This window comes from Asterias amurensis, chromosome 1 (assembly GCF_032118995.1).
Source record: "Asterias amurensis chromosome 1, ASM3211899v1".
Lineage (NCBI taxonomy): Eukaryota > Metazoa > Echinodermata > Asteroidea > Forcipulatida > Asteriidae > Asterias > Asterias amurensis.
Genome location: NC_092648.1, coordinates 32,979,564 through 33,005,253, shown reverse-complemented (window position 1 = coordinate 33,005,253; position 25,690 = coordinate 32,979,564). Strand labels below are relative to the sequence as shown.

At 39.1% G+C, this 25,690-nt stretch overlaps 2 protein-coding genes across 2 annotated transcripts; one reads left to right on the top strand and one right to left on the bottom strand.

The window, feature by feature from the left end:
* Positions 1 to 39: 39 nt before the first annotated feature.
* Positions 40 to 19,183, bottom strand: LOC139937374 (uncharacterized). Its single transcript, XM_071932498.1, has 19 exons — positions 18,901 to 19,183; positions 18,067 to 18,271; positions 17,358 to 17,524; positions 16,369 to 16,666; positions 15,683 to 15,768; positions 14,379 to 14,498; positions 13,727 to 13,829; positions 12,400 to 12,575; positions 11,773 to 12,006; positions 11,062 to 11,270; positions 9,772 to 9,909; positions 8,447 to 8,587; positions 7,448 to 7,676; positions 6,353 to 6,557; positions 5,364 to 5,594; positions 4,856 to 5,056; positions 3,750 to 3,901; positions 2,315 to 2,531; positions 40 to 1,717 (listed from the first exon to the last, which is right to left on the bottom strand). Exons 1-19 carry the CDS (start codon positions 19,060 to 19,062, stop codon positions 1,578 to 1,580), a joined length of 3,414 nt encoding a protein of 1,137 aa, XP_071788599.1. The 5' UTR covers positions 19,063 to 19,183; the 3' UTR covers positions 40 to 1,577.
* A 91-nt stretch (positions 19,184 to 19,274) lies between these two features.
* Positions 19,275 to 25,690, top strand: LOC139937367 (UBL fusion protein SDE2-like). Its single transcript, XM_071932485.1, has 7 exons — positions 19,275 to 19,459; positions 21,608 to 21,725; positions 22,360 to 22,471; positions 22,831 to 23,000; positions 23,625 to 23,736; positions 24,288 to 24,588; positions 25,203 to 25,690. The coding sequence occupies exons 1-7, from the start codon at positions 19,355 to 19,357 to the stop codon at positions 25,425 to 25,427; spliced, it is 1,143 nt and encodes a 380-aa protein (XP_071788586.1). The 5' UTR covers positions 19,275 to 19,354; the 3' UTR covers positions 25,428 to 25,690.

Here is a 25,690-nt window from a genome sequence, read left to right as displayed (position 1 = left end):
CCATACTGGTGGGCAATTTCACTGTGCGTTTTTATATAGAACTCTATGTTGCGCGTTATGCAGTGAAAGTGCGCGTTTTAGGCGACGCAGCGTCAATACACTGCCCACCAACATGGTGAGCGTGGCATTGGTCGCTGCGTGTGATGCAGTAATAGCCTTTGAACCTTTGGTAAAAGATTTTCACCAACTTTATCTTGAGTCAAAACAGAAGCCCCTCTTTAAAAACACAATGCTTGTTTCAAGTGTTAGAACCTGGAGTCATGCTTTTTAAAATACAATTTTAAAGTGTTTAATATATTTCTGCTATTAGAAAACAAGACCTATGTCCTTCTCTTTATTTTGTATAAAATTGTATTGCTATTGTTTAACAATGTATCGTTGTTAAAAAAAAATGAATCTTGGATAAAACTCAATAATATGTACATAATTAATGAATAAACTCTGTATTTGTACCATAATATCAGGTCAACGTGTCCTTATTTTATGTTTGGACGGAATTACTTGTGGACGGAATGTATAATGCACTTTAGTTCTTAATTGGTTTTACCCTAATACACCAATGTGTACTTTCCCGAGTCCTGTTTCTTTTGTTCACAGGACTTGGAAACGTACTGAGTATATAGTGCTTTACACACATTAGTGTTTGGGTAAAACCAACCATTACCGTAGTCTCTATCCCGATTCAAATTTAACATCTAACACTTGTCTGATAATATTTTTACTCCAACTTTCTGTCTCACTGTCTATTAAATGACAAATTCTTTGAATCTGTGGCTGTCCGACCAACTTCAACAAGATGTAATTAGGAACAGACCAACGCAATGCCAGAACACGTTACTTGAGGGATTGAGATTGCTAGTAATAAAAAATTATTTCAAAATTGTAAAATATTCAAAACTTTCTGCAGTTGTTACACTTATATCCTCTCATAGAGAAAAAAAAGGACAAAACATGGCAAAAGTATTCATACTTGCTTTCAGTTTGATTTCTTCGTTTTTTCCCTCTTGGAACCTAGATGCATATCTAGTAGGAGAATCTGCTAGTTTTGAGACTGGAACATTATTACCCCTTGCCATTGGGCCTTGGTTGTAAATCCTTAAACAGATCCTCCCTACAGTCTGTACTGCCAAGAATGTAGTGCATTAAGCTAAATGAAAAGAACCATTTTTGCCCCTTACAGGTACCCATTTACCGCAGGTGAGAAGAGAAGCTGTTATAGACAAATATACAAAACCCTCAAGGTGTTTTCATCGGCAACCAAACCAATAGACTGTATTGAATAACCCCTTTTTTGCTCTGTAAGTCGCCATCTTGTAGGGCGAACCGCACGCGCGTCCAAACGTGTACATCATTGAAGCACGCAGCACACAACATTCCTGGTTTGATTTCTAGGGCACATCCACGCACACACACGCACAGACGCCATGTTGTAGGTCAGTTATTAGAACAGTGCTGCATATTCAATACGGTCTATATCCCAGAACTTGAGTTGGGTCAGTGCATTGGAATACCAAGACCTGACATTCTTTAAAGCGTGTCCATTAGTGTTCTCTCACTGAAGTGCATAAACTTGCTTCTCAAAGCCACATTTTGAATTTGAAAAATGCTTGCATATCTGGGTCCTCCACCGTCTTCCGATTCACTCCCGCATAGACAGTCATCAAGAGTTTGGACTTGAATTTAGCATCCAGGATTTCAACATACTTCTCCAGACATCCTAAGGGGGTGGGGGTGGGGGGAATGGGGAAAAAACATTATAATATGAAGAACAATAAATCTCATGTATAATTACTGAATAACAGTGTGAGCACAAAGTCAGTGTTCATTGCATGGTAATGACCCGTGGTGTTAGGGTTGACCTGACTTGACTCTGACCAATGTTTCCAACATTAGTATAATTTCTATGTCCCTAAAACAAAATCAATTCTAGGTTTATAGGTTTTTATAGACAAAAAAATTCTTGAAAAGAAATGAATGGTATATATATAGATGATGTGACCTACGTTTCGTTAAAACCGCCCTCTGTTGACAAAACACTGTATACGTCATGTTACGCAAGCCTAAAAGACGCGCAGTCATGGTAAGATTGCATCACCTTCTAGCTGGCTGCCAAAACACAAAGGTTTTGCCCGGCGGTATGCGCGGGAATCATGTTATGGTTTTCGAGTGACGTCATCAGAGGTCACATTAAAGTAAACTCTTTTGTTACCTTCACAAGTTACAATGTAGCTCGGACAACAATGTTTGAATACGTGTGGTGGTTCCATGCTCTATTTACCAAGTTCATAAAAGTCTACTATTTGTGAATTCTTACCGATTCCCATGACCCTCCCCCAGGAGATCATGTGCTTTATCAGCCTGGAGTCATCGAACTGTTCATGCTTCATCAGCAGTCGTACAGCCTCACCGTGTAGGTATGCATCGTCAAACGAGGACTCCTCAGGGAACGGGAATCGGTCATAAACATCTACCGCTTTTAAGGGTTCAGTCTTGACTACCAGATCAGCCAGCTCAATGTAAGCATCATGGACCTTGACAAAGAATGCAAGATTTTTATGAAAAAAACACAAAAAACTGGCAGCACAAAGCTGAATTATGTGGCATTACAAGGTAAAATAATTGTTAAAAATTACACAGAAAAAAACATAAAATAGCAAAACCGCAGTATGGGGGTTCAAAAATGGGGGTACATTCTTTAAAGATGACATTAAATAGGAATATAAAACTGTTTAGTGAGTTTATGATAGGGATGTGTATGGCCATAGCAAAATATCAAAAACTAATACTTTCATTTGACAATTTGTGACTGATTACAGCGCCCTCTCATGATGAGATCAGTGAACAACAAGTGAAAAGCTGAATCTGGGGAAACTAAAAGAGGTCCTTTGATTGCTGAAATGAACTACTTGTGGTTGACTTGCTCATAAGTCAACTATTCAATTAAAACACTTCTGTTAAAGGCAGTGGACACTATTGGTAATTACTCAAAATAATTATTATCATAAACTTTTCTTGTTTACGAGTAATGGGAAGAGGTTGATAGTGTAAAACATTGTGAGAAACAGCTCCCTCTTACGTGACGTAGTTTTCGAGATAGAAGTAATTTGCCACGTATTTGATTTCCAAGACCTCAGATTTAGAATTTGAGGTCTCGAAATTTAAGCATCAGAAAGCACACAACTTGGTGTCGCGACAAGGGTGTTTTTTTTCTTTCATTAATATCTCGCAACTTCCAAGACCGATTGAGCTCAAATTTTCACAGGTTTGTTATTTTATGCGTATGTTGAGATACACAAACTGTGAAGACTTGTCTTTGACAATTACCAATAGTGTCCAGTGTCTTTAAAGAACCTAGATACAAATTTGTGTTCATATTGCGGACAGAGATGTGTGTTGTGAAACACGGACCGGCATAATTCAGTCCCTAGTGAACGCTTTCCCTCCTCGGGCCTCTGTGTTACCAGAAGAGGGTCTAATTTCCTTCGGATGAATATAATGTGCAGTAGTCAACTTATTTATGTGTAACAAAGTCAAACATATGGTTCGCCGTTGGTTTTATTTTGGTTTTCAGTTCTGTCATATCATTTCATGGCCTTAGTGCACTTTTCTATTTTCACACTTATAAACTCAGTGCCATATACTACCGGCTTTCCTGTCCTCCAAAATGAGGGTTTCTCCAAGACCAAAGTGGCCTTGCTCTAAAAATGTTGTAATGCCAGGCCTGTATACTTGATATTGATTTGACTCACCTGAGGAGCCATTACAATGACATCATTATACAGCATCTGAGCTTCGGTAGTATCGTCTGCATCTTTAGCAAGGGCTCTTGCGAGTCCAAGTCGTGCTGGGTGCGTGATGCGATTCAGCGGACCATTGCTTGGAACAGGAGCTGCCTGCTTGGCTGGTTGTAGTACGAGTAGATTATGAAATAATACAAAGGGGTTAGGTTTATGTTTAAAAACCAATACAAAGTCAAAGTACTAGATTGGTAATTTTTAAAGACTAGTGTCCATCTGAAGGCAGTGGACACTATTGGTAATTACTCAAAATAATTATTAGCATAAAACCTTACTTTGTAATTAGCAATGGGGAGAGGTTGATAGTATAAAACATTGTGAGGAACGGCTCCCTCTGAAGTATTTTAGTTTACGAGAAAGAAGTAATTTTCCACGAATTTGATTTCAAACCTCAGATTTAGAATTAGAGGTCTCGAAATTAAGCATCTAAAAGGTTTGTTCTTTAATGCATATGTTGAGACACACCAAGTGAGAAGACTGGTCTTTGCCAATTAGGCCTACCAATAGTGTCCAATGTCTTTAATGTTTATCAATTTCTCACTTCTCCTTCAGTGTCCAAATTAAAGGCTTTGAGATTGGCTATGGCTGGATCACTGAAAAGGCATATTCTTCAGCAGCCAGCAGCCATAGCCTAAGTCGAAGACATTATTATGATCATATATTTCTGGTAACCCTGTAGAGAAATACATTGTAGTATCTTCTGTATCGCCTCGAGTAATCTTTTATTAGAAATTGCACTTTACAAGTTTATATTGTTATTTATTATAATTATATAAGAAATGGTGTCACTGTCACTGTGGTCAAGTGGTTAGACTGCAGGACTTGCAATCACAAAGTTGTGGGTTTGAATCCCTCAAGCTAACCGCTGATTTCACAATGACTAGAATCGTTATTGTCTTCTAGTTACTGAATCACAATTTCTTGATTAGTGCAACTCAAAATTGTGTAACAAATTAATTTGTATGGGAGAGATTCCCCATTTCCCCCTTTTGGGAGTTTGCCGAGTTCCCTTGATTGGGAAGACCATCTAAACAAGTTCATTGCATCACTATTCATACCTGTCTCAGCAGGCTTGACTTCTGGTGTCTTGGCAGTGGCTGTTCCATTTGCTTTTGCAGGGGTTGCTACTTTGGTTGCACTGTTTGATGGGGATACTTTAGGGGCTGCCTTAGCTGGTGTCTTGGCAGCTGCACCTCCACGAGCTGCTGCACCCCCTCTTGCTGGAGTGGAAGATCCCTTGGGTGCAGTGGCCCCTCGTGCTGGATGCATGATGTTAAGAAGAGATGAGTTTAAAAAAGAAGACAGAAATTAAGTCAAACTGTAGCCATACCCGGTTGGCTTTATAGCTGTGCAATTTTATGGTTACTCAATTGACAATCACAGTTGGTTGATTTGTGCAATTCATAACCAGACATTAAACCACTTTTTGTATTCATACAAACATTGGTTTGAGAGAGATTGGCTGTTGCCAACTTGCGTTATTGTATCACCCTTGTTTCTCTTGTCTGTACAAAAAAACAAAAAAACAACGAACAACCCAAAAAACAAATAAACAACAAACCCTACCTGCTCCCCTGGAAGCACCCCTTGCTGCAGCACCCCTTGTAGTTGCCCCTCCTCTTGCAGGTGCACCCCTTGCTGCAGGTGCAGCCCTTGCTGCAGGTGCCCCTCTCCCTCTTGCTGCAGGTGCTCTACCCGCTGGTGCCTTAGTCGCTCCTGTTGCAGGTGTTTTGGCTTTCTCAGCTGCTGCTTTCTTGGCTTCCTCTTCTTTCAGTTTGTTCTGCCACCAAGCTTGATCTGCAATCAATGTCAAAAAGGTATTGTTTTAACAAAAATATCTAAAGATAAATTTAAAATGGATTACCTTGTCATACAGTTTTCCTGTATAAGCTTGCACACCTTGCACTTGTTTAAATACTCCTCACCATGTTTATATCACACATTCATAAATACCTCAGACAGTTTCGCTATTCCAAACACGTCACGTAGGGGTGTTTAAACGGTTGATAATGACCAGCTGGAGCTCTGTTTATAATCGGTTGTTTTCGGATACTACACGCTAGTCTTGGTGCAAGATCCTGTTACGGGCGATGCGCGCTGTTGGCGAGTTGGCCACGCTGTGTGTGAAAGGAAAATGAGAACGTCTTGCACCAACGCACACGAACGGTTCCGGAAACTGTCGTCTCAGCCATAGCAATGAAACACACGGACTTACAGAGCTCAATCACGTCGGAAACGGATAAGTTTTACAGAGTTTCTTACTTTATTACGCCTTTTACCCAAAAAGGCATTTATGTATGGGAATAAAAGAGTAGTGACTCGTTCTATAACGGCCGTGTAAAACCTTGCAGGATTGTTGCCGTGCGATAAAGGCTTCGGCTCAGGCCTTTATCGCACGGCAACGACCCGTCTGGTTTTAAACTGCTGTTTGTGAACTCGTCGCTACCCTTTTATTGCCTTATTTAAACATGCCCACATGATCTCCTCTCTCACATAATCATAATTTCCAGGGCATTTATATGTATATGTTTTTACAGGAATTCAGTCAATCTTACCCTTGAGTTGCTCTGGGATGTCTCTGCCAGTGATGGCTTTCCCCTCCTGTGCTATACTAGCTCGGTATGACAGTCTAGCATCAACCAACGCTTTCTTGCCAGACTCTGCAGCTGGATCGTTATCATACATAGCAAGCTGGGAGTTTCCAAGTTGGCACAGTGTCTGGCTGGATGTAGGCTGGGCTATCACACCCTTCTGGCATGTCTGTAACCAAAAAAGGTATCAACACAATTGTTCTAATTGGTAAGACACTGCTCTAGAATCGCAAGGGTCGTGGGTTCGAATCCCACCGGAGTAATATGCATGTGATTTTTTTTTCACAAAACTGGGAAAAGTACTGAGTATACAGTGCCAACACACATTGGTGTTTATGGGTAAAACCAAAAGAATATTCTCTATCCCGATGCAAATTTAACATCTATTCAAATTGTTCTTCTTTCTAATTTCATATTCACTACTTTCTGGAGAACGAGAACAAAACAAAAACGGGAAAGCAAAGGTCTCCATGGGATAATTCTAAAGACTGGAGTGTCCACAAGGAATTTTGTGTACAAAGTCTTTGGGAGGTTCTTAACTACAGGGACCAAGGAAAGAACAAAAGATGTCTCCAAAGGGATGCAAAATAGTTGTTAATGAATCAAATAATTAATGATGTGGGTGAGTAGTCTAGTGCACCAAGCTCAAGCTATAATCAGCAGGGGTTCAAGTCCTGATCTTGGCAAGACACCTGACCATTATTGCCTCACCCTTCAGATGGGATGCAAAGCCACTAGTTCCATGCGTTGTGTTATGCATGTGAAAGTACCAATATACAATTATACAGTTCAGAGAAGTGGTTCACCCCGGTGCTTTCTGGTATGGTCTACTGAAAATCGCGCCACAACACCTTGCTGCTATATGGGTCTTATAATTTGAACATATAGCCTCTACAAACCTTGTAAAAAAATAAAGAGCGCTTTGAGATGCCCTTCCGTACGACAAAGCGCTAAAACGAAAACTGCCTATTATTAATAATAAAGGAAACTTGTAATGCGCCATGTCTGTCACAGGTGACACTCCTGGCGCAGGAACCCTAACAAAGTATTGAATAATACCTTCTCCTGCAACTGGAGTATTTCAGTGCTTTGGGGTAGTGATGAACATCTTATAAGAGCAGTGACTTGCTGACATCGTTGAGCAATCCAAGACGTATTCCCTGGATTGGTCTCTTGTAACATTTCGAGGAGATTGGAGTGACAATCCAAGAGGATCCACTCCAAGGATTGATAAGTGTCACCTCGAGACACCAGAGAACACAGGTTTTGGGACGCAAGTAACGCTGTACTGTAGTGGTAACAAAATTAAAAGCAAAACAAATGAAGAGTAAAGCAAAAATCCATCAGCATGTAAATAATAAAAATGCTAATTATTATTAGTTTTTGTTTTTACCCATACACCGATGTTTGTTACACCGTATACTTTCCTGTGAAAAAATTATCACAGGCATATTACTCGGGTGGGATTCGAACCATGACCCTTGCAATTCTAGAGCTACCAACTTTTTTTTAATTTTTTTTTTTTACAGGACTCGGGAAAGTCATAAGTATACTGTGTGTCTGTGTGTCTCAACTGAATGGCTCATCCATTTTAATCAAGAGCTACATGAATGAATAGTGTTTGAGTCACTTGAACAAGAATTGCATTGTCCTTTTAAGATGGTACAGTTTTGCATCAAGATGGGCAGTTGATACAAAAACATGGACGCAAAAAAACTAAAGCGACAACAAATATTATTTGGTTTTTGCCCTTACACTGATGTACATTAAGCACTGAACACTCAGTATTTTCCCGAGTTCTGTGAAAAAAAAATTTCCTTCTCTGTTAGTAAAAACAAATAAAGTTGTCCCCCAAGCAAGAAGGGTAAAACTTTGCTTCACACTGTATCTGGAAATAAGGCCGGATCCGAATTGGCGGCTACGGCCACGGCTACGGCCGGATCGCCGCGTCATCATGCATTGAAGTATAGGACGCCCTTAGCAACACCCCTGGCAACGGTCGTAGCCGCAGCCATAGCCACCAACTCGGACACGGCCTAAGCATACACATGCACATACCTGTGGAATACATTCTGCGCTGCCATTTTGTTTGGCAGTTGTGATTTCTTAAGGAGTCCTCCCAGTGTGACACACCCACGATAGAGTTGGATGTTGCTGGATCGCCAAAGATCCTCAGAATGCAGAGGAAGGTCAACGACACTGTGTACATAAAAAAACAGGTTGCATTTAGTCTCTGGGGGCAAAGCATTGTTATGCACTTATTTCCATCACTGGGCATTGAAATCGCAGTGTTGCATTCCATATGTAACTCTGGTGTGCGGCTGTGTTCACTACCATTCAATTGAGTAATTTTATGCACTTATTGCCATTTACTTGAGCCAGTGTACAACACCTCACTATAATAATAATAATAAAAATAAGTAAAATAAAACCAGCTCTTATATAGCGCAATTCCAAAGAAATGATCAATGCGCTTTACACACAAACATTAGCAAATATAATTCACTAGAATAAATAAGCTGAAACTGTTTGAGAGGACCTTATGGTATGTGGTAATGTGTTCCAGTCCAGAGAGTTGGCCCGAAAACACTGAATGATCCATCGCCTATACGCCTGCTACTCTTTGGGATGGAAAGACGAGTAACGTCCCGGCTCGATCGCAGGCCTTCCCTAGAAGGTACATGGGTGGCAATGCAGTCTTTTAGGTAGACAGGTGACAGATCATTCAGAGCTTTGAGTAGTGTTTTGAACTTGATCCTTTTGTCAATTACTAACCCTGAGGGCTGGTAACACCGAGTCATGGCAGATCTGATTTATTTCACTGTTTAGGTTCAAATGTCCTGGGAGAGTCAAAGTCCTTGGTAATACTGACTAGACGGTTTCACATCTAAGAGGGGTCAGGTCCCAGAGCTTAGTAGTTTTTTTTGAGAGACTGAAATTTATTTCACTCATACACTTTGTGCACAAAATTGTACAGACATAGAGTGTAGAGCAAGTTTTTAGATTTGTAAGCAAATCTTGTAAATATAGCATCAATAACATAGAAGTATGTTGGGTTTTGTTGTAGCACATACTCTGATTGTTCCAACTTTGACATGTATCAGCACCAGTGTGAAAAAAAGAGTTTAAAAGAAATAAACTGATAAACAATACAATGGTGTAGATATAAATTCTGTGTAGAGTTAAGCCCAGTTCATACTTCCTGCAAATGTGATGCATTACAAATTTTGACGCCACAAATTCACAACAATTTGTTCACAACAGTTGAAATATGCTCAACTCCTGCGAAACACTCGCTGCGAAAACAGCCATGTAATGTCAAAATTTGTATCGCATTCGTATTTGCAAGAAGTATAAACCGAGCTTTAAGAGCCCACACCTACCTATCGGAATCCGACTCCGCCTTTAGTGTAACACACTGCAGGAGATACATCCAGCCATCATGGAGATAGGTGATGGCTTCTTTAGCTCGACTTCCTACTCCTCCTTTCTGCTGAGCAAGAGCAAGGCCGAGGTAAAACCTAGGTGAACAAAACAAAGATGTAGAATTTATACTTATTTATATTTTTTACCATCTTTAAAAGGGGGCCCATATTGGCTCAGAAAGCAATAATGCAAAAGCCACCATCATGCGGCCCACCCCCGCTCATGTCACATTAGGCATTTTACAGGCAACCTGTCCGAAGCAACATTAACATGTTCACATTAAGTTCCTTTGTGCATGCAATCTAGTTGGTTGCCTCCAAGTTACCTGGAAAAATGCCCTGTGTGATAAGGCCCTAATAGAATTCTCTTATTGACTGCACTTGGGCCGAATATAAATTTCATAGAGCTGCAAAATATTGATTAAACATTTTCTGGGCCCGGTCATAACTAAGCATTAAAACCTCTTCATTTTCTACAAGGCTCCAGGTCTGAGGTCTCCACCTGCCTTGTGCTACATTAAATTGATCCTTCATTAGTTCATTCCTGTATTAGAATCATTCTCTCTAAAGTCAATCAGAATGTACAGATTAAAATTATTTAAACATCTATTAAAGTCACCTGGAAATAGAATTTTTATTTTTTCAAACATAAGAGTATATGTTTAGTAACAATAAAACAATTTTTTTAAGTAATTGTTTGTCACGATTTATATGTTTAAAAAATAGATAAAGTTGTTTGGGGGGTTGACTCCGCCTACCCCTTTTGTGACGTCAATCGAGGCAGACTTTGCCTTGATGCATAGACTAAACACACGTGCAAAGTACATGCAAGTCCAAGTCGTGAGCTTGTACGTTTCAAAAAAAGTTTTTTCTTGCCATTTTCTGGCAATTCCGACCAAGTGTATTGCTGCTGGATGCAGCAAAATAAACAAAGATAGGGTCAGTCCAAATGGCTGGTCAATTTCACAAAAGCAATAGTGCCTACGGTCCGGTCCGACGTCTTTTTCAGCACTGTGCAGCATTTTCTCTTCAAATATCGTGCCTCGATTGACGTTACGAACAGCGCCTCTCGGGTCGGGGCCTACTCTTAAATTCGTAAATAAGGTAAGAACTAATTTTTGAGAACCTTAGTTAACTGTTTATTCACATTCCACTCATCATAACACATATATTAGTGGCAAAAGCTTTATTTTGACAAAATACCACTTCCAGGTGTCCTTAAGCATTTTTTGAGCCCCAGCAACCCACCTTGCAATAGTTAGATTGGGTTTCAATCCCACGGCTAGCTGAAGTCTTATCAATGCCTCATCAGGTTTGCCTTGTAGGAGAAGTAGGCGACCCACATGGACATTGTAGATGGCATTATTCTGATCAAGGGACAGGGCATCTAGGTATTTCAGGTAAGCTTGCCCGAGGGGCGTCTCTTGATCGGAGGCTGCCTGAGCTGCCCGACCATCCTGTATAATGAGAAAAAAGAAGGTATTACATATTTTTTTATTTTATTATCACAATTTTGTTTTGTTTTTGGTAGCCTCCTCAAAAAGTCAAAGCGGACTTAAAAGAAGCTAAGGAATAAAAAACTTAAGAGTATTGTGCAGAATTGGTAGAGCTGACAAAAATAGTCACAGTGTTCATGTTTTTGTGTTATCAACCCTATACATGAAATAACAAACCTGTGAACATTTTGGCTTAAACTGTCATGTGAGTCAGGCAAAAAGAGTAACGATTCATGCCCAACATACAGCATGTAATGACATTGCCCTTAAATTTGGTAATGACAACCGAAATCAGCTGTTGCCCTATTTTAGGTTTTCAAATATAGTTTTCTTGAAAATGTCTTCATTTCAAACAATTGTGATGGAACTAAATAGAATGGCGCCTTTTAAATAACTCAAAATATACTGCCGATCACCCAATGGGAGATGCTAGGAACCCAACAACGATGATGCCCAGCTTTACCTGGAGAGCTTGTTTAGACTTCCATATATACAACCCCTGGACGTAGTCTGCTTTCCCCGACTGCCCAGAATCCAAGAGGAACTTGTACTCTTCATCGATGGCTTGTAGTTGTCGAGCTAGTGGAGCATTGGATCCTGCCCCTCGCTGTACGCAGATAGCCTGGATGTCATCCTCTTTGCTGCTTGCTTTGGCATCAAGGCTAAGGGAAGCCATTCCCAGGCCAACATCATCTTCCTACAAACAGTAGTTGAAATCAGTAACATGATTCTGAAAATATGGGTTTTAAAACATTGCATGGTGGGGTATCAATGTATATTACATCTATTTTGCAGTGTAGATTGGTCGCAAAAACCAGAACCTGTTTTTGAAAAGTTAGTAATATCTATTTTTAAAATAATCACTTAGTTTGAAAAATTATACTTGCCTTTTGTTCCCAATGAACCACTCATTTTTTATCAATATGAAATTCATCAACAAAAGGTATTATTATCATTATATATTCGCCAATGTCACAATGTACAATAACAATACCTGTAATTGCAACCTTAAGCTATCTCAGTTAAAATGGCCTACTTCTGAATAGCTTGCATCTAATTTTTTAAGGCGCTCAAAAGCTGCTGCACGTACCTCAGTCTTGTAGCCAAACATATCTTGTGCATAATAATGCTCCTCCAAAACGAGTCCTAACTGGAAATGATGACTGGCTTGCTTAGGGCTCTCCTTCATGGCTAGAGCTAGATTGACGGCAGCTACTTGCAAATAATCCAATGGAGATTTCCCTCCCTGGATCCTGCCTGCCTGTCCTGATAACAAAAAGCAAAGACCAAAGTTTACATCACAACTATGTATTTATAGATAGTTTTCAATGATTCCTGTAAGTGGCGGCTATCCGCTGTTGGACATCGATAATAAAAATAAAATAAAAGTAAACTCCAGTTGATTATCCGTTTGGCGCGTCGTAGCTGAGAAGTCTAGTTCACCCGATCCAAGCTCTGGTGTTGTCAGCAGCAGAGTATGGGTTTGAATCCCGGTCGTGACACTTGTTCCCTTGAACAACAAGGCACTTATCCATAATTGCTTCGTACAAATTTGGGGAAGGTAGTGCATCTTGCTTTACCAGCCAGGCTCCTAGTGGATGATACACAGCCTACATCCTTATACGTCTACATCCTGTAAAGGGGTAACCCTATTTCAGCCCACGGAGTAGGTGGCAACAAGCCTCTGGTGGGGTCTTTCTCTCCTAACAGTGGACCGCCAGCCAAATGAAAGTTAAAACACCTGAGCACCAGTCAAAGTTCTCTTCAAGTGGTCCAGCTCGCGTGTTAAGTTTTCTGGAAATGTAATTTTTCTTAACCACCATGTTGGTGGTAGTAAGGCTGCTCTTGGGGACCAGGCCTTTGAAAACAGTGCACCGCACCTCAGGAACAAACTTCCACTGCATATTAGGAGAGCTGGTAGCCTTGATGTTTTTAAATCTGTTCTAACACTTATGTCATTAAAGAAGCTTTTTACTGATTGTGCACATATTGTTCCTTTACTAATTTATTTGGGATTACTGTTTCTGCAATTTTACTCTTTGGATAGTCCTGTAAGGTTCTTGTATTTTCATTTGTTTGGTTTGCTGTAAATTTTCCTGTTGTAAATTTGTAACGTTTTTATAATTATTTTGTTATGCGCTTGTGTACATTTTATGGAATGGGCGCAATATAAATGAATAAATTATTATTATAATTATTAAAAAGTATCCCTATTGAATATGGACTAGTGAACATCTGGTGGACTATTGAACTGACAAGCGAATCGATCCTACCAGATGGTAACTAAACAAGTTAAGATTGAACCTTGCCACTGGTTGAAAAAACACAGGATTCTTCTTGTAAACGTTTGCTGAGAGAATGATGCCGAGAGCTTGCTCTTCTTACATCGGTGAGATGAAAGCATATTAGATAATGACCTTGTTTTGGCAGGCTCTTCCTGTAGAGTTCAATCTGCTTCTTAGCCTCATCCTGGCTGCCAGATCCTCCAGTCTGATGAAGACTTTTCTCCCAAGAATGATCCTGAGACAAACACAAACAAAAACACATGAATTGATCCTCAAGGATTCTTTAATGAATCTTGACACCTTTGGTAATTGTCGAAGACCAGTATTCTCACTTGGTGTATCCCAACATATGTATAAAGTAACAAATTGGCAACAATTTGGACTCAAGTAGTCATTGTAGTTTCCCTCGTTGCACAAGTTTGGGTGCAGTCAGATGCCTAATAAAAGGATTCAGATCGGAGGTCTTTCATTATTTGACTGAGAAATTAGCCTTTCTCACAATGTTTTATGCTATCAACACCTCTCCATTGCACATTACCAAGTAAGTTTTTATGCTAACAATTATTTCTGAGTACCAATAGTATCCAGTGAAACCCAAAACTGTTAAGACAAACAGCCACTTTTAGACAAAGATTTTATGCAAGAGTTTTACACAGCATGGCTGAGTGGTCAAATGCACTGTGTTTCTGAACAGTGGGGTGTGGGTTCAAGTCCCTGTTTTGGCTCTATTGTCCTTAGGCAAACCACTATTGGATTAGAAAAAACTTTCAGGATTTTTTTTTACCTTAATTGAGTGTTTGATGTCTCTATCTGAGTGCTTACTGGTACACAAGTTGGCTTTATGCCAGTCACTTTCGCCCTTCAAAACCTTCCTGCTGCAATCTCCACATGTGTCTGCTTCTCCCTAAAAAATAAATAAAAATTGTTTAATTACTAGAATAATAAACTCTCCTATAGACCCCTTGCATTAGCCCCCTTCTTGGTGAAACAAGCATGCGTGAAAGGCTATCATTGACCGAGAGTTGTGCGCAGCGCACACACTTTTACATTGTTTTACATCAAAGATGGTGGTCACTGTGCAAGCCATTTACTGGAACGTCATTTCGTCTGATGAAGCCATAAGTTTTCATTACTTCCGGATCCAAATCTGGCATATGTTTGTGTGTAATTTTTGAACAAAATATCAGCCATTTTATTGCTTAAAAGAATTTCTTACGACAGAAACTTACAGATCTGAGAAGAACTTGAGTATTTAAAGAAATATCTACAAGCCAAGTCCACCGATTAAACTTGTCTCACTTAAATCCTCCTACAATTAAAAACTAGCTCAATGCAATTCCGATTGGCCTCTGGTAATTGTTGGATCCAGATTGTGTGTGAATTGGACAGAGAGGGACTCAGAAACATTCAAACCTGAGAAACAATTCTACTTGCAACATTGAATTGGGTATTTCAATTACAGATTATTCCTCGTGGACATAACCGCTCCAGATCTTTGGCAATAGATAAAAAATGCTACCAACTTTTGAAAGTAATTTTTACAGGTTAGTTCCAAAAACAAATGGTGTACTTTCCCATTAAACAGCCAATAAAGGATTATCTCAATATTTCAACTATTACCTTTTTATGGCCAAATAGACATCGTATATACCGGTTAATAACCATTGTTACTCTCAAAATTTGCATTTAATAATAAATAACTTGAGTCAAAAATGCACCTGGCCGCGCGACTTTTTCAGTCGAGAGTCAAAAACGGCTTATCCTAATTGGGTTTGAACACAGTTCTCCAGCTTTGGCAAACTGAGGGCACTATTTTCCACATCAAATAGCCGCCACTGACAGCACGATTCCTTTGCCGCGTTTTTCAGAAATTGGCTTGGAGCGTTCTGGAGAAGAACCCATTTTTACCATGTTTTAACGTGAGGTAAGAGACTCGTGATATTTTTGTTATGTTTCCTATGGACTGCAGCTATTAGAAAACTGTAATTTCTGTATATTTGAGATCATCCTTTATTGGTTGTTTAAGGTGAGTGAAATGGGTGAAGCATGACCAATACACTTTTGTCAAGCATTGTGGTACATACTTACAGGGACTTCTGTATCAGTCTTTGGTTTGAGGGTGCAATTTTTCACATGGCTGCCAAGTTCACACAGTTTGACTTTTGACTCGCATCCTGTAAAATAAATTAACAAAAAGTTCTGATGACAGTTTTGAACCTACATGTATGTTTTGCATTGCTGCTGTAATAAAATAAATAAATAAAATAGTTTGTTGTAAAAAGTCTCTCTGTCATTTGAATTTTGTAAAAAATTCATTCACACAATTAATCTTTAATTTTGGAAGGAAAAAGACAAAATGACTAGAGTTGAACCTTTGACCTCAGGATTAGCATGCCGTCACTCTACCAACTGGGCTATCTAGCCCTATATTGGCGGTGTCCCTATTTTGTCAGTATCCTTGTTCAGGTGTACCAGTCAGAAGCCATACAACCTGTAACTTCCGAATAGCTAGGGATCAACACCCAAGTTTATGACACAATCTGGACAGTGGCCAGCAGAGATGGATCAACTCACGGGAATGCAAGTTCTTTCATACCAGCTCAGTTGGTGGAGCACCAAAAATGTAACCAGAGGTTGTAGGCTAAAATTCTGCTCTCTAGTCAATTTTTCTTTGTTCAAACCAAAATTAAAAAGAATTTACCCAGTCAGTTCCCCTTCTGGTTTATAATTGTAAATATTTATCTATAGCAAATTGTTAAATAAATCTGATTTACCTAGAAAGCTGTACGGGCATTTTACAATGGCCCCGGAGATCTCCTTGTCTAGCGCCCTCTCTGTGACCTTCCACTCAGGGTCAAGGGGAGTGGCATCTAACGGATCCTGCTTTGATGTCTTAGTGAGTTCATCTATGATGGGTTCGCTGAAGACATGCTTAGGATCTGAGCCCGATATGCTTACAGGACGGTAGAGGGGGGCTAAGGTGATGGGACATTCAAACTTCAGGGCTTGGTTTGGATCGATGAAGGTGACTGCTTGACTGAACCAGTTTCTGATTACGCTGACTGAGTAGACCTGGAATACAATTACACAATAATTAAAACTATTGTCGTAATTGTACATAATTTTTACATTGTAAAATGAAAATACTGTTTTGTATTGTCCATTTTATTGATCAGTATTTATGACTTTTTTTTTTAACTTTTGTGAATCTCATCTTTTAAAATGGTTGTTTAAGTTTAACTTTTTAACTTTTTGCCAGCTTTATGCATCTAGATTCCTTAAATTATTTTACTGTGTATTACTTTGCTTTGTATAAATTTTGTCTGGTTCAGACTTTTATTGTTCTTTTCCAGCGCCTTGAGGCGGATTCTTTCTGCTATTGTTTTTGCGCTTCACAAATTTTTCTTTATTATTATTATTATTTTTTGTGTTCTATATTATTCAACATTATGTTGACTTGACTAGTCATGCCGAACCACAAATTGCAAGTTGGCAATAATTATTTTAAATTTTTTGATGTAATTCTGAAGAAAAAGATTTTGGCAAAAATAAAAGAAAAGCACAGCCAATGCTTCTATATAAGCCTTTTTGAGGTATGGTGACCATTATAGGAGTGAACTGTTTGGGTGTATAGCCTCTGGACAAACTTATCCAAACTGAATTGTGTTATTTAGTAAGGTGTCCACCATATCCCAAAATGGCTTATTGCATCGTTACTGAGATGAAATCAAATTATAAAAATTCAAATTTGTTATATGCTGACCTGCTTATTTGACCCATCAACTGAAGTGACCTCAATGCTGACCTCTGTCTGCCCAATATTGAGACTGACCTCTGACCCTGGATCTGACCCACACACTTTGACCCCTGTCTTCTTATCAGGAACAATAGGGGTCACAGTAATAGTTGTTGTGGAGCTTGGAACTGCACCTTTAGATTAAAAAAGAGGAGGTTTTTTTGAGTGATGTGTATCAACAGATACTTTTGGGCAAAATGTCATTGATTTAAAAATAAAATAAAAAAAACAGATTTTCCTTTCTTTTTCAGGGATTTCATGCAAGAGCGGTTTAGAGCATCCTATTCGAGTTCTGCTGGTTTAGTCATCAGGTTGTGGGGGTTTGAATCCCAGCCATGATACTTGTGTCCTTGAGCAAGATACTTCACTATAATTGCTTCTCTTTATCCAGGGGTATAAATGGGTACTTGTGAGGGTAGAGGTTGATATTGTATTTTGAAAAAGTCTTCTGAGCGCCACAGCAGTGGAGAAAGAATAAAGGCATACATGGTGCTGAGAAAGAATACAGGAATGTTATTGGCCCAATGACCAGGGCACTACTGTAAAGCACATTGATATGTTATTGTAAAATTCGCTATATATTTTAACTAGTTATTTTAATAATAATATTATAGACCAAGTAACCGGGGCACTATTCAGCGCCCCAGTTACTGGGTCTATTATTATTCCAACTTACAGATGTACTCCAAAACATCGCAGCTAAACTCCGGCTGTAAGGCACCACTGGATAATTTTATTCCTGTCAAAGAAGCGTCACTAGCTGAAAGTCTCTTTGCGTTTATCTGGTAGAGTTTGGTTGTACCATCTTCAGCTGACACCTCAATCTTTATGGCAGTGACATCCCCCTCTTTAAGTGGAAGAGTCCTCTCTCCACCACTTCCCTGTTTAAAATTAGTATTTAAATCAAATCTTTGAATCTTTATTATAATAAACCTGTTGGTTAATTAAGGAGTCGAATAATACCTACTCCTAAAATTATGAGGTTACTTTCATTACCGTTTTCACGCGAGACTATAGCGTAACGAACCTCACCCACCATAGTTTTAAAATGCATACCAAAATTTAATTAAAATTGTTACTTGTTAACTTCATTTATTTTTGTTATGTAAATTGTTTACACATGAAGTATGGAAACAAAAGTGAGTTTGTCACTTTTGAATTGAATGTCACTTTCAAATGCACCCCAGTCATGCCAGTATAAACTGTTACTAGAAAAGAAAACAAAAAGTTGACCACTGTGGTGTAACGGAATTCGGTGTAACACATTAATAAATATTTTCGTCCTGTCTAGATACTGAATGACAATTTATTGATTTGTGTAATTCATAATTACACAAATTAACATTTAAAAAAGGAGCACACAGTGCAGTGCCACTGCGACAGTACACAACAATGTGTTGGTTTTATTTTAGGTTAAGGGAACATGCAAAATTTAGAGGAGAACTACAACGTTCAAGTATACTGCTACATCTATGTCCAAGCTTGGAAGAAAGAACACAGTTTCATTTACCAAAATTTGACAAGACGCATTACTGTCACTTGTTAAACAGTCGACAGTCAACTTCTCCACATTGCAGGGAAGGGTCACTCCATATTCTGTTGTGTTGACATGAAATTTAGGGCTCAGCACACCCGGTTTTATCGACAACTTTTCCAAATCAGCATTGTCCATCTTTGCAGTTGAATAATGTCACTTGTCAGTAGTTACTTGACACTTTCTCTAGGGGAGCTCTCTTCAGCGCTACTTTTGACTTCAGCTAGTCTAGTCTTGAGTGTTGATCTTTTTTTGTAGATCATGCGTCGAGTGGCGTCCTTAGCAGCGACTGGTCGTAGGCTGAGCGCTTGAGGGCGGTACAACTTCAATAAAAAAAGTCCAACGTTTTGGGAAAAACAGAGTTCATCATTTTGCGTTTTTAAAGTCTCCAATTACTTAGTATTACTGTAAAATAGGCAAATCATAAACCATGTCTGTGTTTGTGAGAACATTTAGAGGTAACACGCTGTGTCTTGATTCAGATGTTTGCTGTAACAGTGGAGAAAATCTGAAGAGAAAAATAAGCGAATTAGAGGTAACGTAAAAACGTATCACGCATGTACGCATTAGACATTGCGCAGAGCATGCAGAATGCATGTAGGTGCATGTGCATTTCTTCAACGTTGTTTTTGCGCAATGTTTATTTCAAGCCGAGTTTTGCGCAAACTAACTTTTTTAATTGTATCCTCTGCTTACCAGTTATCACGCTATTATGCCTTTTTCTTTGAATTGGGAAAAAATAATGATGCAATATTTCAACCGATGCCCTAATTATCTTCATTTGTTAATATGAAGTATGCAAACATATATTAAAACTTGATGGACATTGAAATGTTCACACCACACACCGATCTTGGATGACTTCAACTGGCCCCATTTGTTTTGAGTTTTTCCTATTTTCACGGCAAACAAGAAAGTATGGTTTCCCGGTGAAGCCATACATGGAAGAAACATCTGCAGTGACTACAAGTGTTCTTTGAGACTCTGTGTATGACTGTATAGCCAGCAGTTGCCTTCATTTTATTCAAAATATTTTTTTATTAAATTTTTAAAGTTACCATGGTAACTTGCAAAAAATTTTAAAAAATGAAACAAAAATAAAAAGTGTGAATAATTACTGGCTTCAAAATCTGATTTCTATTTATTTTTGTTCTACTTTTTTTCTTAATATTTATAATAAAGCGTATTAATAAACAGTGATAATTGAATCAACAAGCTGATGTTTAAATTTTAATATAAATAATAGTATTGATACGAGGGTTACAAAATAAAAATCTCAAAAAATATTAGAAAATGATATAAGGCACATGGCTTCTTTAAGCCTCGGTATTTTTCTTTAAGAATGCTCAGCAAAACATTCAGTCACGTGATTTTGATCATCATGAATTGTGAATTGAAATAGCGTTTGATGAAACTTTTTCGGTGGGCAAATATTTTTTTATGGCCTCAACATTATGACATATTTTTGTACCTTGTAGAAACGCCTAAAATACAAACTTTTTTGCATTTACAAGTGCAAATGACCAGTGGAGCCTTACGTGTTTCTAAGTTTTGGTCAAAGAAGAGGAGACTCTTTGCTTGGCAAATAAAACCACACAATTTTTATCTAGGGACTGTTTACATCGCGCACAGAGAGGTAAAAGATTTGCCACGATATTAGGGACACCTCGAAAACAGGACCTCCTACGATAATGATTAGTAACGTGGTTCTTTATATAGCCTACCTAAAGTCATAAGTAATATTAAGGATAACTTTCCGTATGACGCCACCACTTTTTCACTCATTTTTACAAGGAGGGATAACTCGTTGAGGTAAATTAGATACTATATTATTTCATTTCGAATGAAAAAGTGGTGGCGCCATACGGAAACTTTTCCAGTATTAATAGAAAAAGTAAAAGAATTGTTTAAACATAATGTGAAACTGAATGTCTTTTTAGTCAATCTGGCAGTAAGTTAACTAATAAATAATAATAATAATGAATATTCAATGCGAACATGGTTTTAAGACTAACCCTAAGTCGTGTTCGCATTGAATATTCATTATATACTTAAAATGGTTAACTTTTACCGCCGCAAATTGTTAAAAAACTTACTGCCAGTATTAAGTCAAAGTGCGAACAGCCGGTAACATAGCGGGGTGGTAAGTTACCGCCACGGCGCTGTTAACTTTAAAACAGGCCAATATTTTAGCCACGGTAACTTAACAATGAATATTTACTCTACAGAGACAAGAAGTCCAATGCGAACGCACCATTCTGGTAACTTAACAATACTGTCATGTGACTTCTATCTATATAAAAGATCTGCTGATGTTCACCGCATGCCATTATGCGCTACTCTGAAAATTCAGGTTAAAAAAGCATAGCTGCATTTGCCAAGCCGATATGTTACCAGACCAAAACAACCAATGCGAACACGGCTTTAGTCTTACCACTTCTATAGTCTTTTGTTACTCTTTATCATTAACTTTTTAAGTTAAACTAAACTTTTTTGGGCCCCCCAATTGTTTTTATTTTGGTAATGTTGTAACTTATTTATTGCAATTGCAAGGGTTTTTCCCCATTGATTGGACAGTCTCTTGAAGACTTGGGTAAAAAGCACTTTTAAAAATTTATTTTCCTGTTGAAGAGTGTATTTGCAATGAACTTAAAAAATATTTGTTTGATTTTCCTTTTTGTAGGGAATCCCTTCTCCGTTCTTGCATCTGTATCATCATGGGCAAAGAGTTTGCAATGATGACATCATTGTACCAGGAGCAACCTATCAAGCACTGCTATGTCTCAATGGTGGCAAAGGAGGTAAGATCTATGACACTCAGTATTTCTGGTGAGGCTCCATATTCCTCGTATTTAACCCAGGGCTTTATCCTTGCACCAAACATTGTGGCCAGGAACTACCCCACGAGGCACAATAGACCACCATGGTAAATTATTAATCAACCTTTCGGGCCCAATTTCATGCGCTGTTTTAAGAGCAAATAAAAATAATGGTTGTTAAGAATGGGTGGTTCGTACCAGGTCATTCTTGTAAAGGTGAGGCAATGTTTTTAGAGGGCATCTTCTAAGAGGTAAATTTTAATTTGTACCGAAGCAAATCACAGGGCATCAGAGCAATGACCAGCTGGGCAGGGAGGCAATTGCCTCCACTGCCTCTGTGAAGTATCAGACCTGCTGTACTGTAGGCCTACCATTTATAAACCTGAGGAAATATACTAGTTTGGATCTTTGGACAGCCGCTTGAAGGAAGAACACCAATAGACCCCTTGCATAGGCTGCCATCGCTGAGGTCAAACAAGGGAAATGTGGAAGTGCGTACGCCCCACGCACAACACTGAACCAATGATAGGTCTTCATTTGCTCTCAGTGAGGGCGCTGTTTGAGGGCTCTGTGGAATTATGTGTTAAGAGCTAAATAGTTTGATTTTATGTTTCAGGGTTTGGATCCATGTTGCGAATGATTGGAGCACAGATTGATAAGACGACCAACCACGACGCATGTCGAGATCTCAGTGGGCGGAGAATGAGGGACGTGAACAATGAAAAGAAGTGAGTTGTGTACAGGGTTTGCCCTTAAAGTTTTCAGTCTCTAGCCAGCAGTCCTGTTAGTTTGTCATTTCACTAGTCGGCCAGCTTTTTCAATAGTCCATATTTCAAATAAAATAGGGATGCTTTCAATATTGAACATTGAATGTCCGTGACCTTGGAGTCATTATCGCAAGCACCTCACCTTCAACGAACACATCAAAAATATCTATTCATTCTGAGAGTGGCACAATGCCTTGAATTTTTTTTTTGAGACGGCTGTGATCTAAATCAAGATGTGTTATTTTAGCCTTCTTTTGAATTCAACGACAATGTCTGGATGTTATTATTGTAATCCAGCCATGCATTTGAATTGTTAAAAGGTTGAGCGACTGGATTGGCAAGAAAGCTGAGATGGAAGAGGAGAGAAAGCAGAAACGAGAGGAGAAGTTGGAGAGACTGAGACATCAACCCAGACACATCTTCGTTGACCCTAAGTATGATCAGCAGAAGAAAGAGGTGGTGGACAATCTGGATGATGCCATATCACAAGGTAAGAGCAAAAGAGGTAATCGCTCCATAAAGCCTTTCACTTTTGACATTTAAGACTTTCCTCTTCCCAAGATCTGTAACAAAAGAATCCACGTTTGAAAACTTTTGAAAGCATTCACCAGAACAAGTATTGGCATTGGTGAGATGTCTGTAAGTGAATTGATGCCTTGATCTCAGGTTTGTGCAAATCATTTAATCAGAGCATAAATTGTTATTTATGTATCCTGGAAGGTTACCATTCAATAACTTCTTCAGATGATTTTGTATTCAAAAATACCCCAGACAGTTTCTCTACTCTTATTGGTGGAGAGCGCGTCACAAGGGGGTGTTTAAACGGTCGATAATGACCAGGCTTTTATCACACTCAGGCTCAGGCTTTTATCACACAGCAATTCGACCCTGCCGGCTTTAAACGGTCGTGTAAGAACTCGTCGCTACCCTTTTATTCCCTTAATTTAACACTCTGTGGTCCAAGCTGTGGCCACTGTCAACATGCTGCAACCTTAAATGATACTTTCCTTAATCGTTATAAATTTAGCACTCGGGGGGTTTCAAGCTTCGACCTTCTTCAACAAGTTCTGGCCTTTGATGATATTTTCCTTTACTGTTGTAATTTATCACTCAGGCATCCAAGCTTCGGCCTCTGTTGACACCGGTGCCTCAACATCAGGAACAAGGGCTACCAAGAGGAAAGCACAAACCTCCACTAGAGGCAGCAAGAGGTCTACTACCCTATGGTTAGTGTGTGGGTTGATTGTAAGGTGCCAACAGTAAACACTAACAATGATGATGCTGTGCATGGCACTGGGTTAATATGGGTTTGGTTTACATCCAAAAGTGTACCCATTCCTCTAAGATTGAACGCAAACATAAGACAACTATGGTCAGTTAAAAAAAAGATAGCATTATAAAAGGCAACATATGCAAGAAACAATATTCTCATTACACTTTAAAAAGGTTTGTACTAAACCATTTCTTCAGACATGGCCTTAATTCTGGTTTGGGTAGTAAATTTAGTCTCTAAATCTAAGAAGAAAAAAAAAAAACTGATCTAGTTTTTGTCAGGAGACTGAAGAGAGTGACTAAGTAATACTTTGTTAAATTTCACATTCATCTCTTCCAGCCTGGGGAGCATTTGCTGAACCTTTCATTCAAACTGGACTTTATACAACAATCCAATGCAGAATGGAGACATCAGAAAGAAATTTTCATGCATCTCTTTATCTTGCCTTGGTGGACAAACTTCCCTAATCGCTTATTCCTTTTTGTGTAATGACTTGTACTTCAGGATGGGAATAGAAGGAAGCGAGAGCGAAGAAAGCGATGACGAGGAGAGAGCAATGGAGGCTTCTTCAGACCCAAGTTACGTATCAACAAGCAGTCGTGATGAGAGAGACAGCCCATCAAATACCTCGGACCAAGAGGCACAACCCGATTCTCAGCCTAGTAAGATTGATGTACAGGAATCAGAAGATTGCAAAGGAAGTAGTTCAACAGAAGCTAAGCATCCTTTATTGGCTGCTCTTCCCGTACCAGGGGAAGATAGCAGTGGAAGTGGAGGTGACGGTAGTAACAAGTCAACAGATAATGTAAGTGCAGATTGTTGCAGTATTGTCAATGCTTCTCATGCCCGGAAATTCATCTTAGAGAGAGGGCAGGGCCATTTTCATTTTGCAAAGGGCACTTGCGTTGGAAAATCTTAAAGTCTATGGGGAACTTTTGAAGGGGCACCAAGGCCAAGACCAGGGGCAACGGAGGCCATGGTCTCCGTGGCTTTCGTTTAATTCCAGGCCTGACTTCTATTACAGCAATCAGACTGACAGAAATTATTGTGGTTAGTCAATGGGTAATGGACAAAGGCATTAATTTTGAGCATTATTTATTTCATTGTGGTTCTAGCTGTTGAAGTATGTCTCACTCACATTACAGGTATGGGATTGTTTCACAGTATACAAGAAATCTTCATATGCTACAGGCTCAAAGTTTTTGAAAAGAATTTTGCAGAAGGAAAGATTTTCTTTGTAATGGTGAGACACAGAAAAGCTTCTCATCCTTAGTTGTTTATCTGTTTGTATTTTATTTTACATTTGACCTCTTTTACAGCTCTTTATTTTATTCAACATGAAGTTCGGGTGCATTGTTTTGATTCTCTTTTTCCTGGTTCACAAATTTTTATCTCGAAACTTATGATAATTCTTTGCAGGAGAATGGACCATTGGACTTGGCGAACTTCTCGTCAGCGGCGGAGTTAGAATCTGTTGGGTTAGATAGCCTGAAGTCGGCTCTCATGGCTCTAGGAATGAAGTGTGGTGGTACCTTACAGCAGAGGGCAGAGAGATTGTTCCTAGTGAAGGGCGTCAAACAGGAAATGATTGACCCAAGCCTGCTGGCAAAACCAAGCAAAGGGAAGAAGTCAAAAGGAAAGTAGAACATTACAATTTCTTCACCCTAACTCCTACAGAAGCTGGAAAGTAAAAGAAAACCTATTTTCAAGGGAGAAAACATTGATGCCTTGACCGCCAACATTGAGTTTACTTCTAGCTAGCAGTTACAGTTATAGCCCAGAAATTTATCAAACTTGACCACATCCCAGTGTTAGCCTGGGCGACTAGTGTGACTAATGTCGGAGTCGTGACTATTGATTGCTTAGTCGAGTCGTGACTACCATTTTTAGACTATCCGGTTAATCAC

Excerpts from the sequence above, each read along its gene's own strand:
- LOC139937374 (XM_071932498.1), bottom strand. The coding sequence starts at position 19,062 with ATGGACAATGCTGATTTGGAAAAGTTGTCGATAAAACCGGGTGTGCTG. Across the intron at positions 18,272-18,900 it reads ATGCGTCTTGTCAAATTTTG|GGAAGTGGTGGAGAGAGGAC; the intron begins GTAAATGAAACT and ends AATTTTAAACAG. Across the intron at positions 3,902-4,855 it reads AGTCAAGCCTGCTGAGACAG|CCAAGCAGGCAGCTCCTGTT; the intron begins GTATGAATAGTG and ends TACTACAACCAG.
- LOC139937367 (XM_071932485.1), top strand. The coding sequence starts at position 19,355 with ATGTCTGTGTTTGTGAGAACATTTAGAGGTAACACGCTGTGTCTTGAT. Across the intron at positions 22,472-22,830 it reads GACGTGAACAATGAAAAGAA|GTTGAGCGACTGGATTGGCA; the intron begins GTGAGTTGTGTA and ends AATTGTTAAAAG. Across the intron at positions 23,001-23,624 it reads GGATGATGCCATATCACAAG|GCATCCAAGCTTCGGCCTCT; the intron begins GTAAGAGCAAAA and ends TTTATCACTCAG.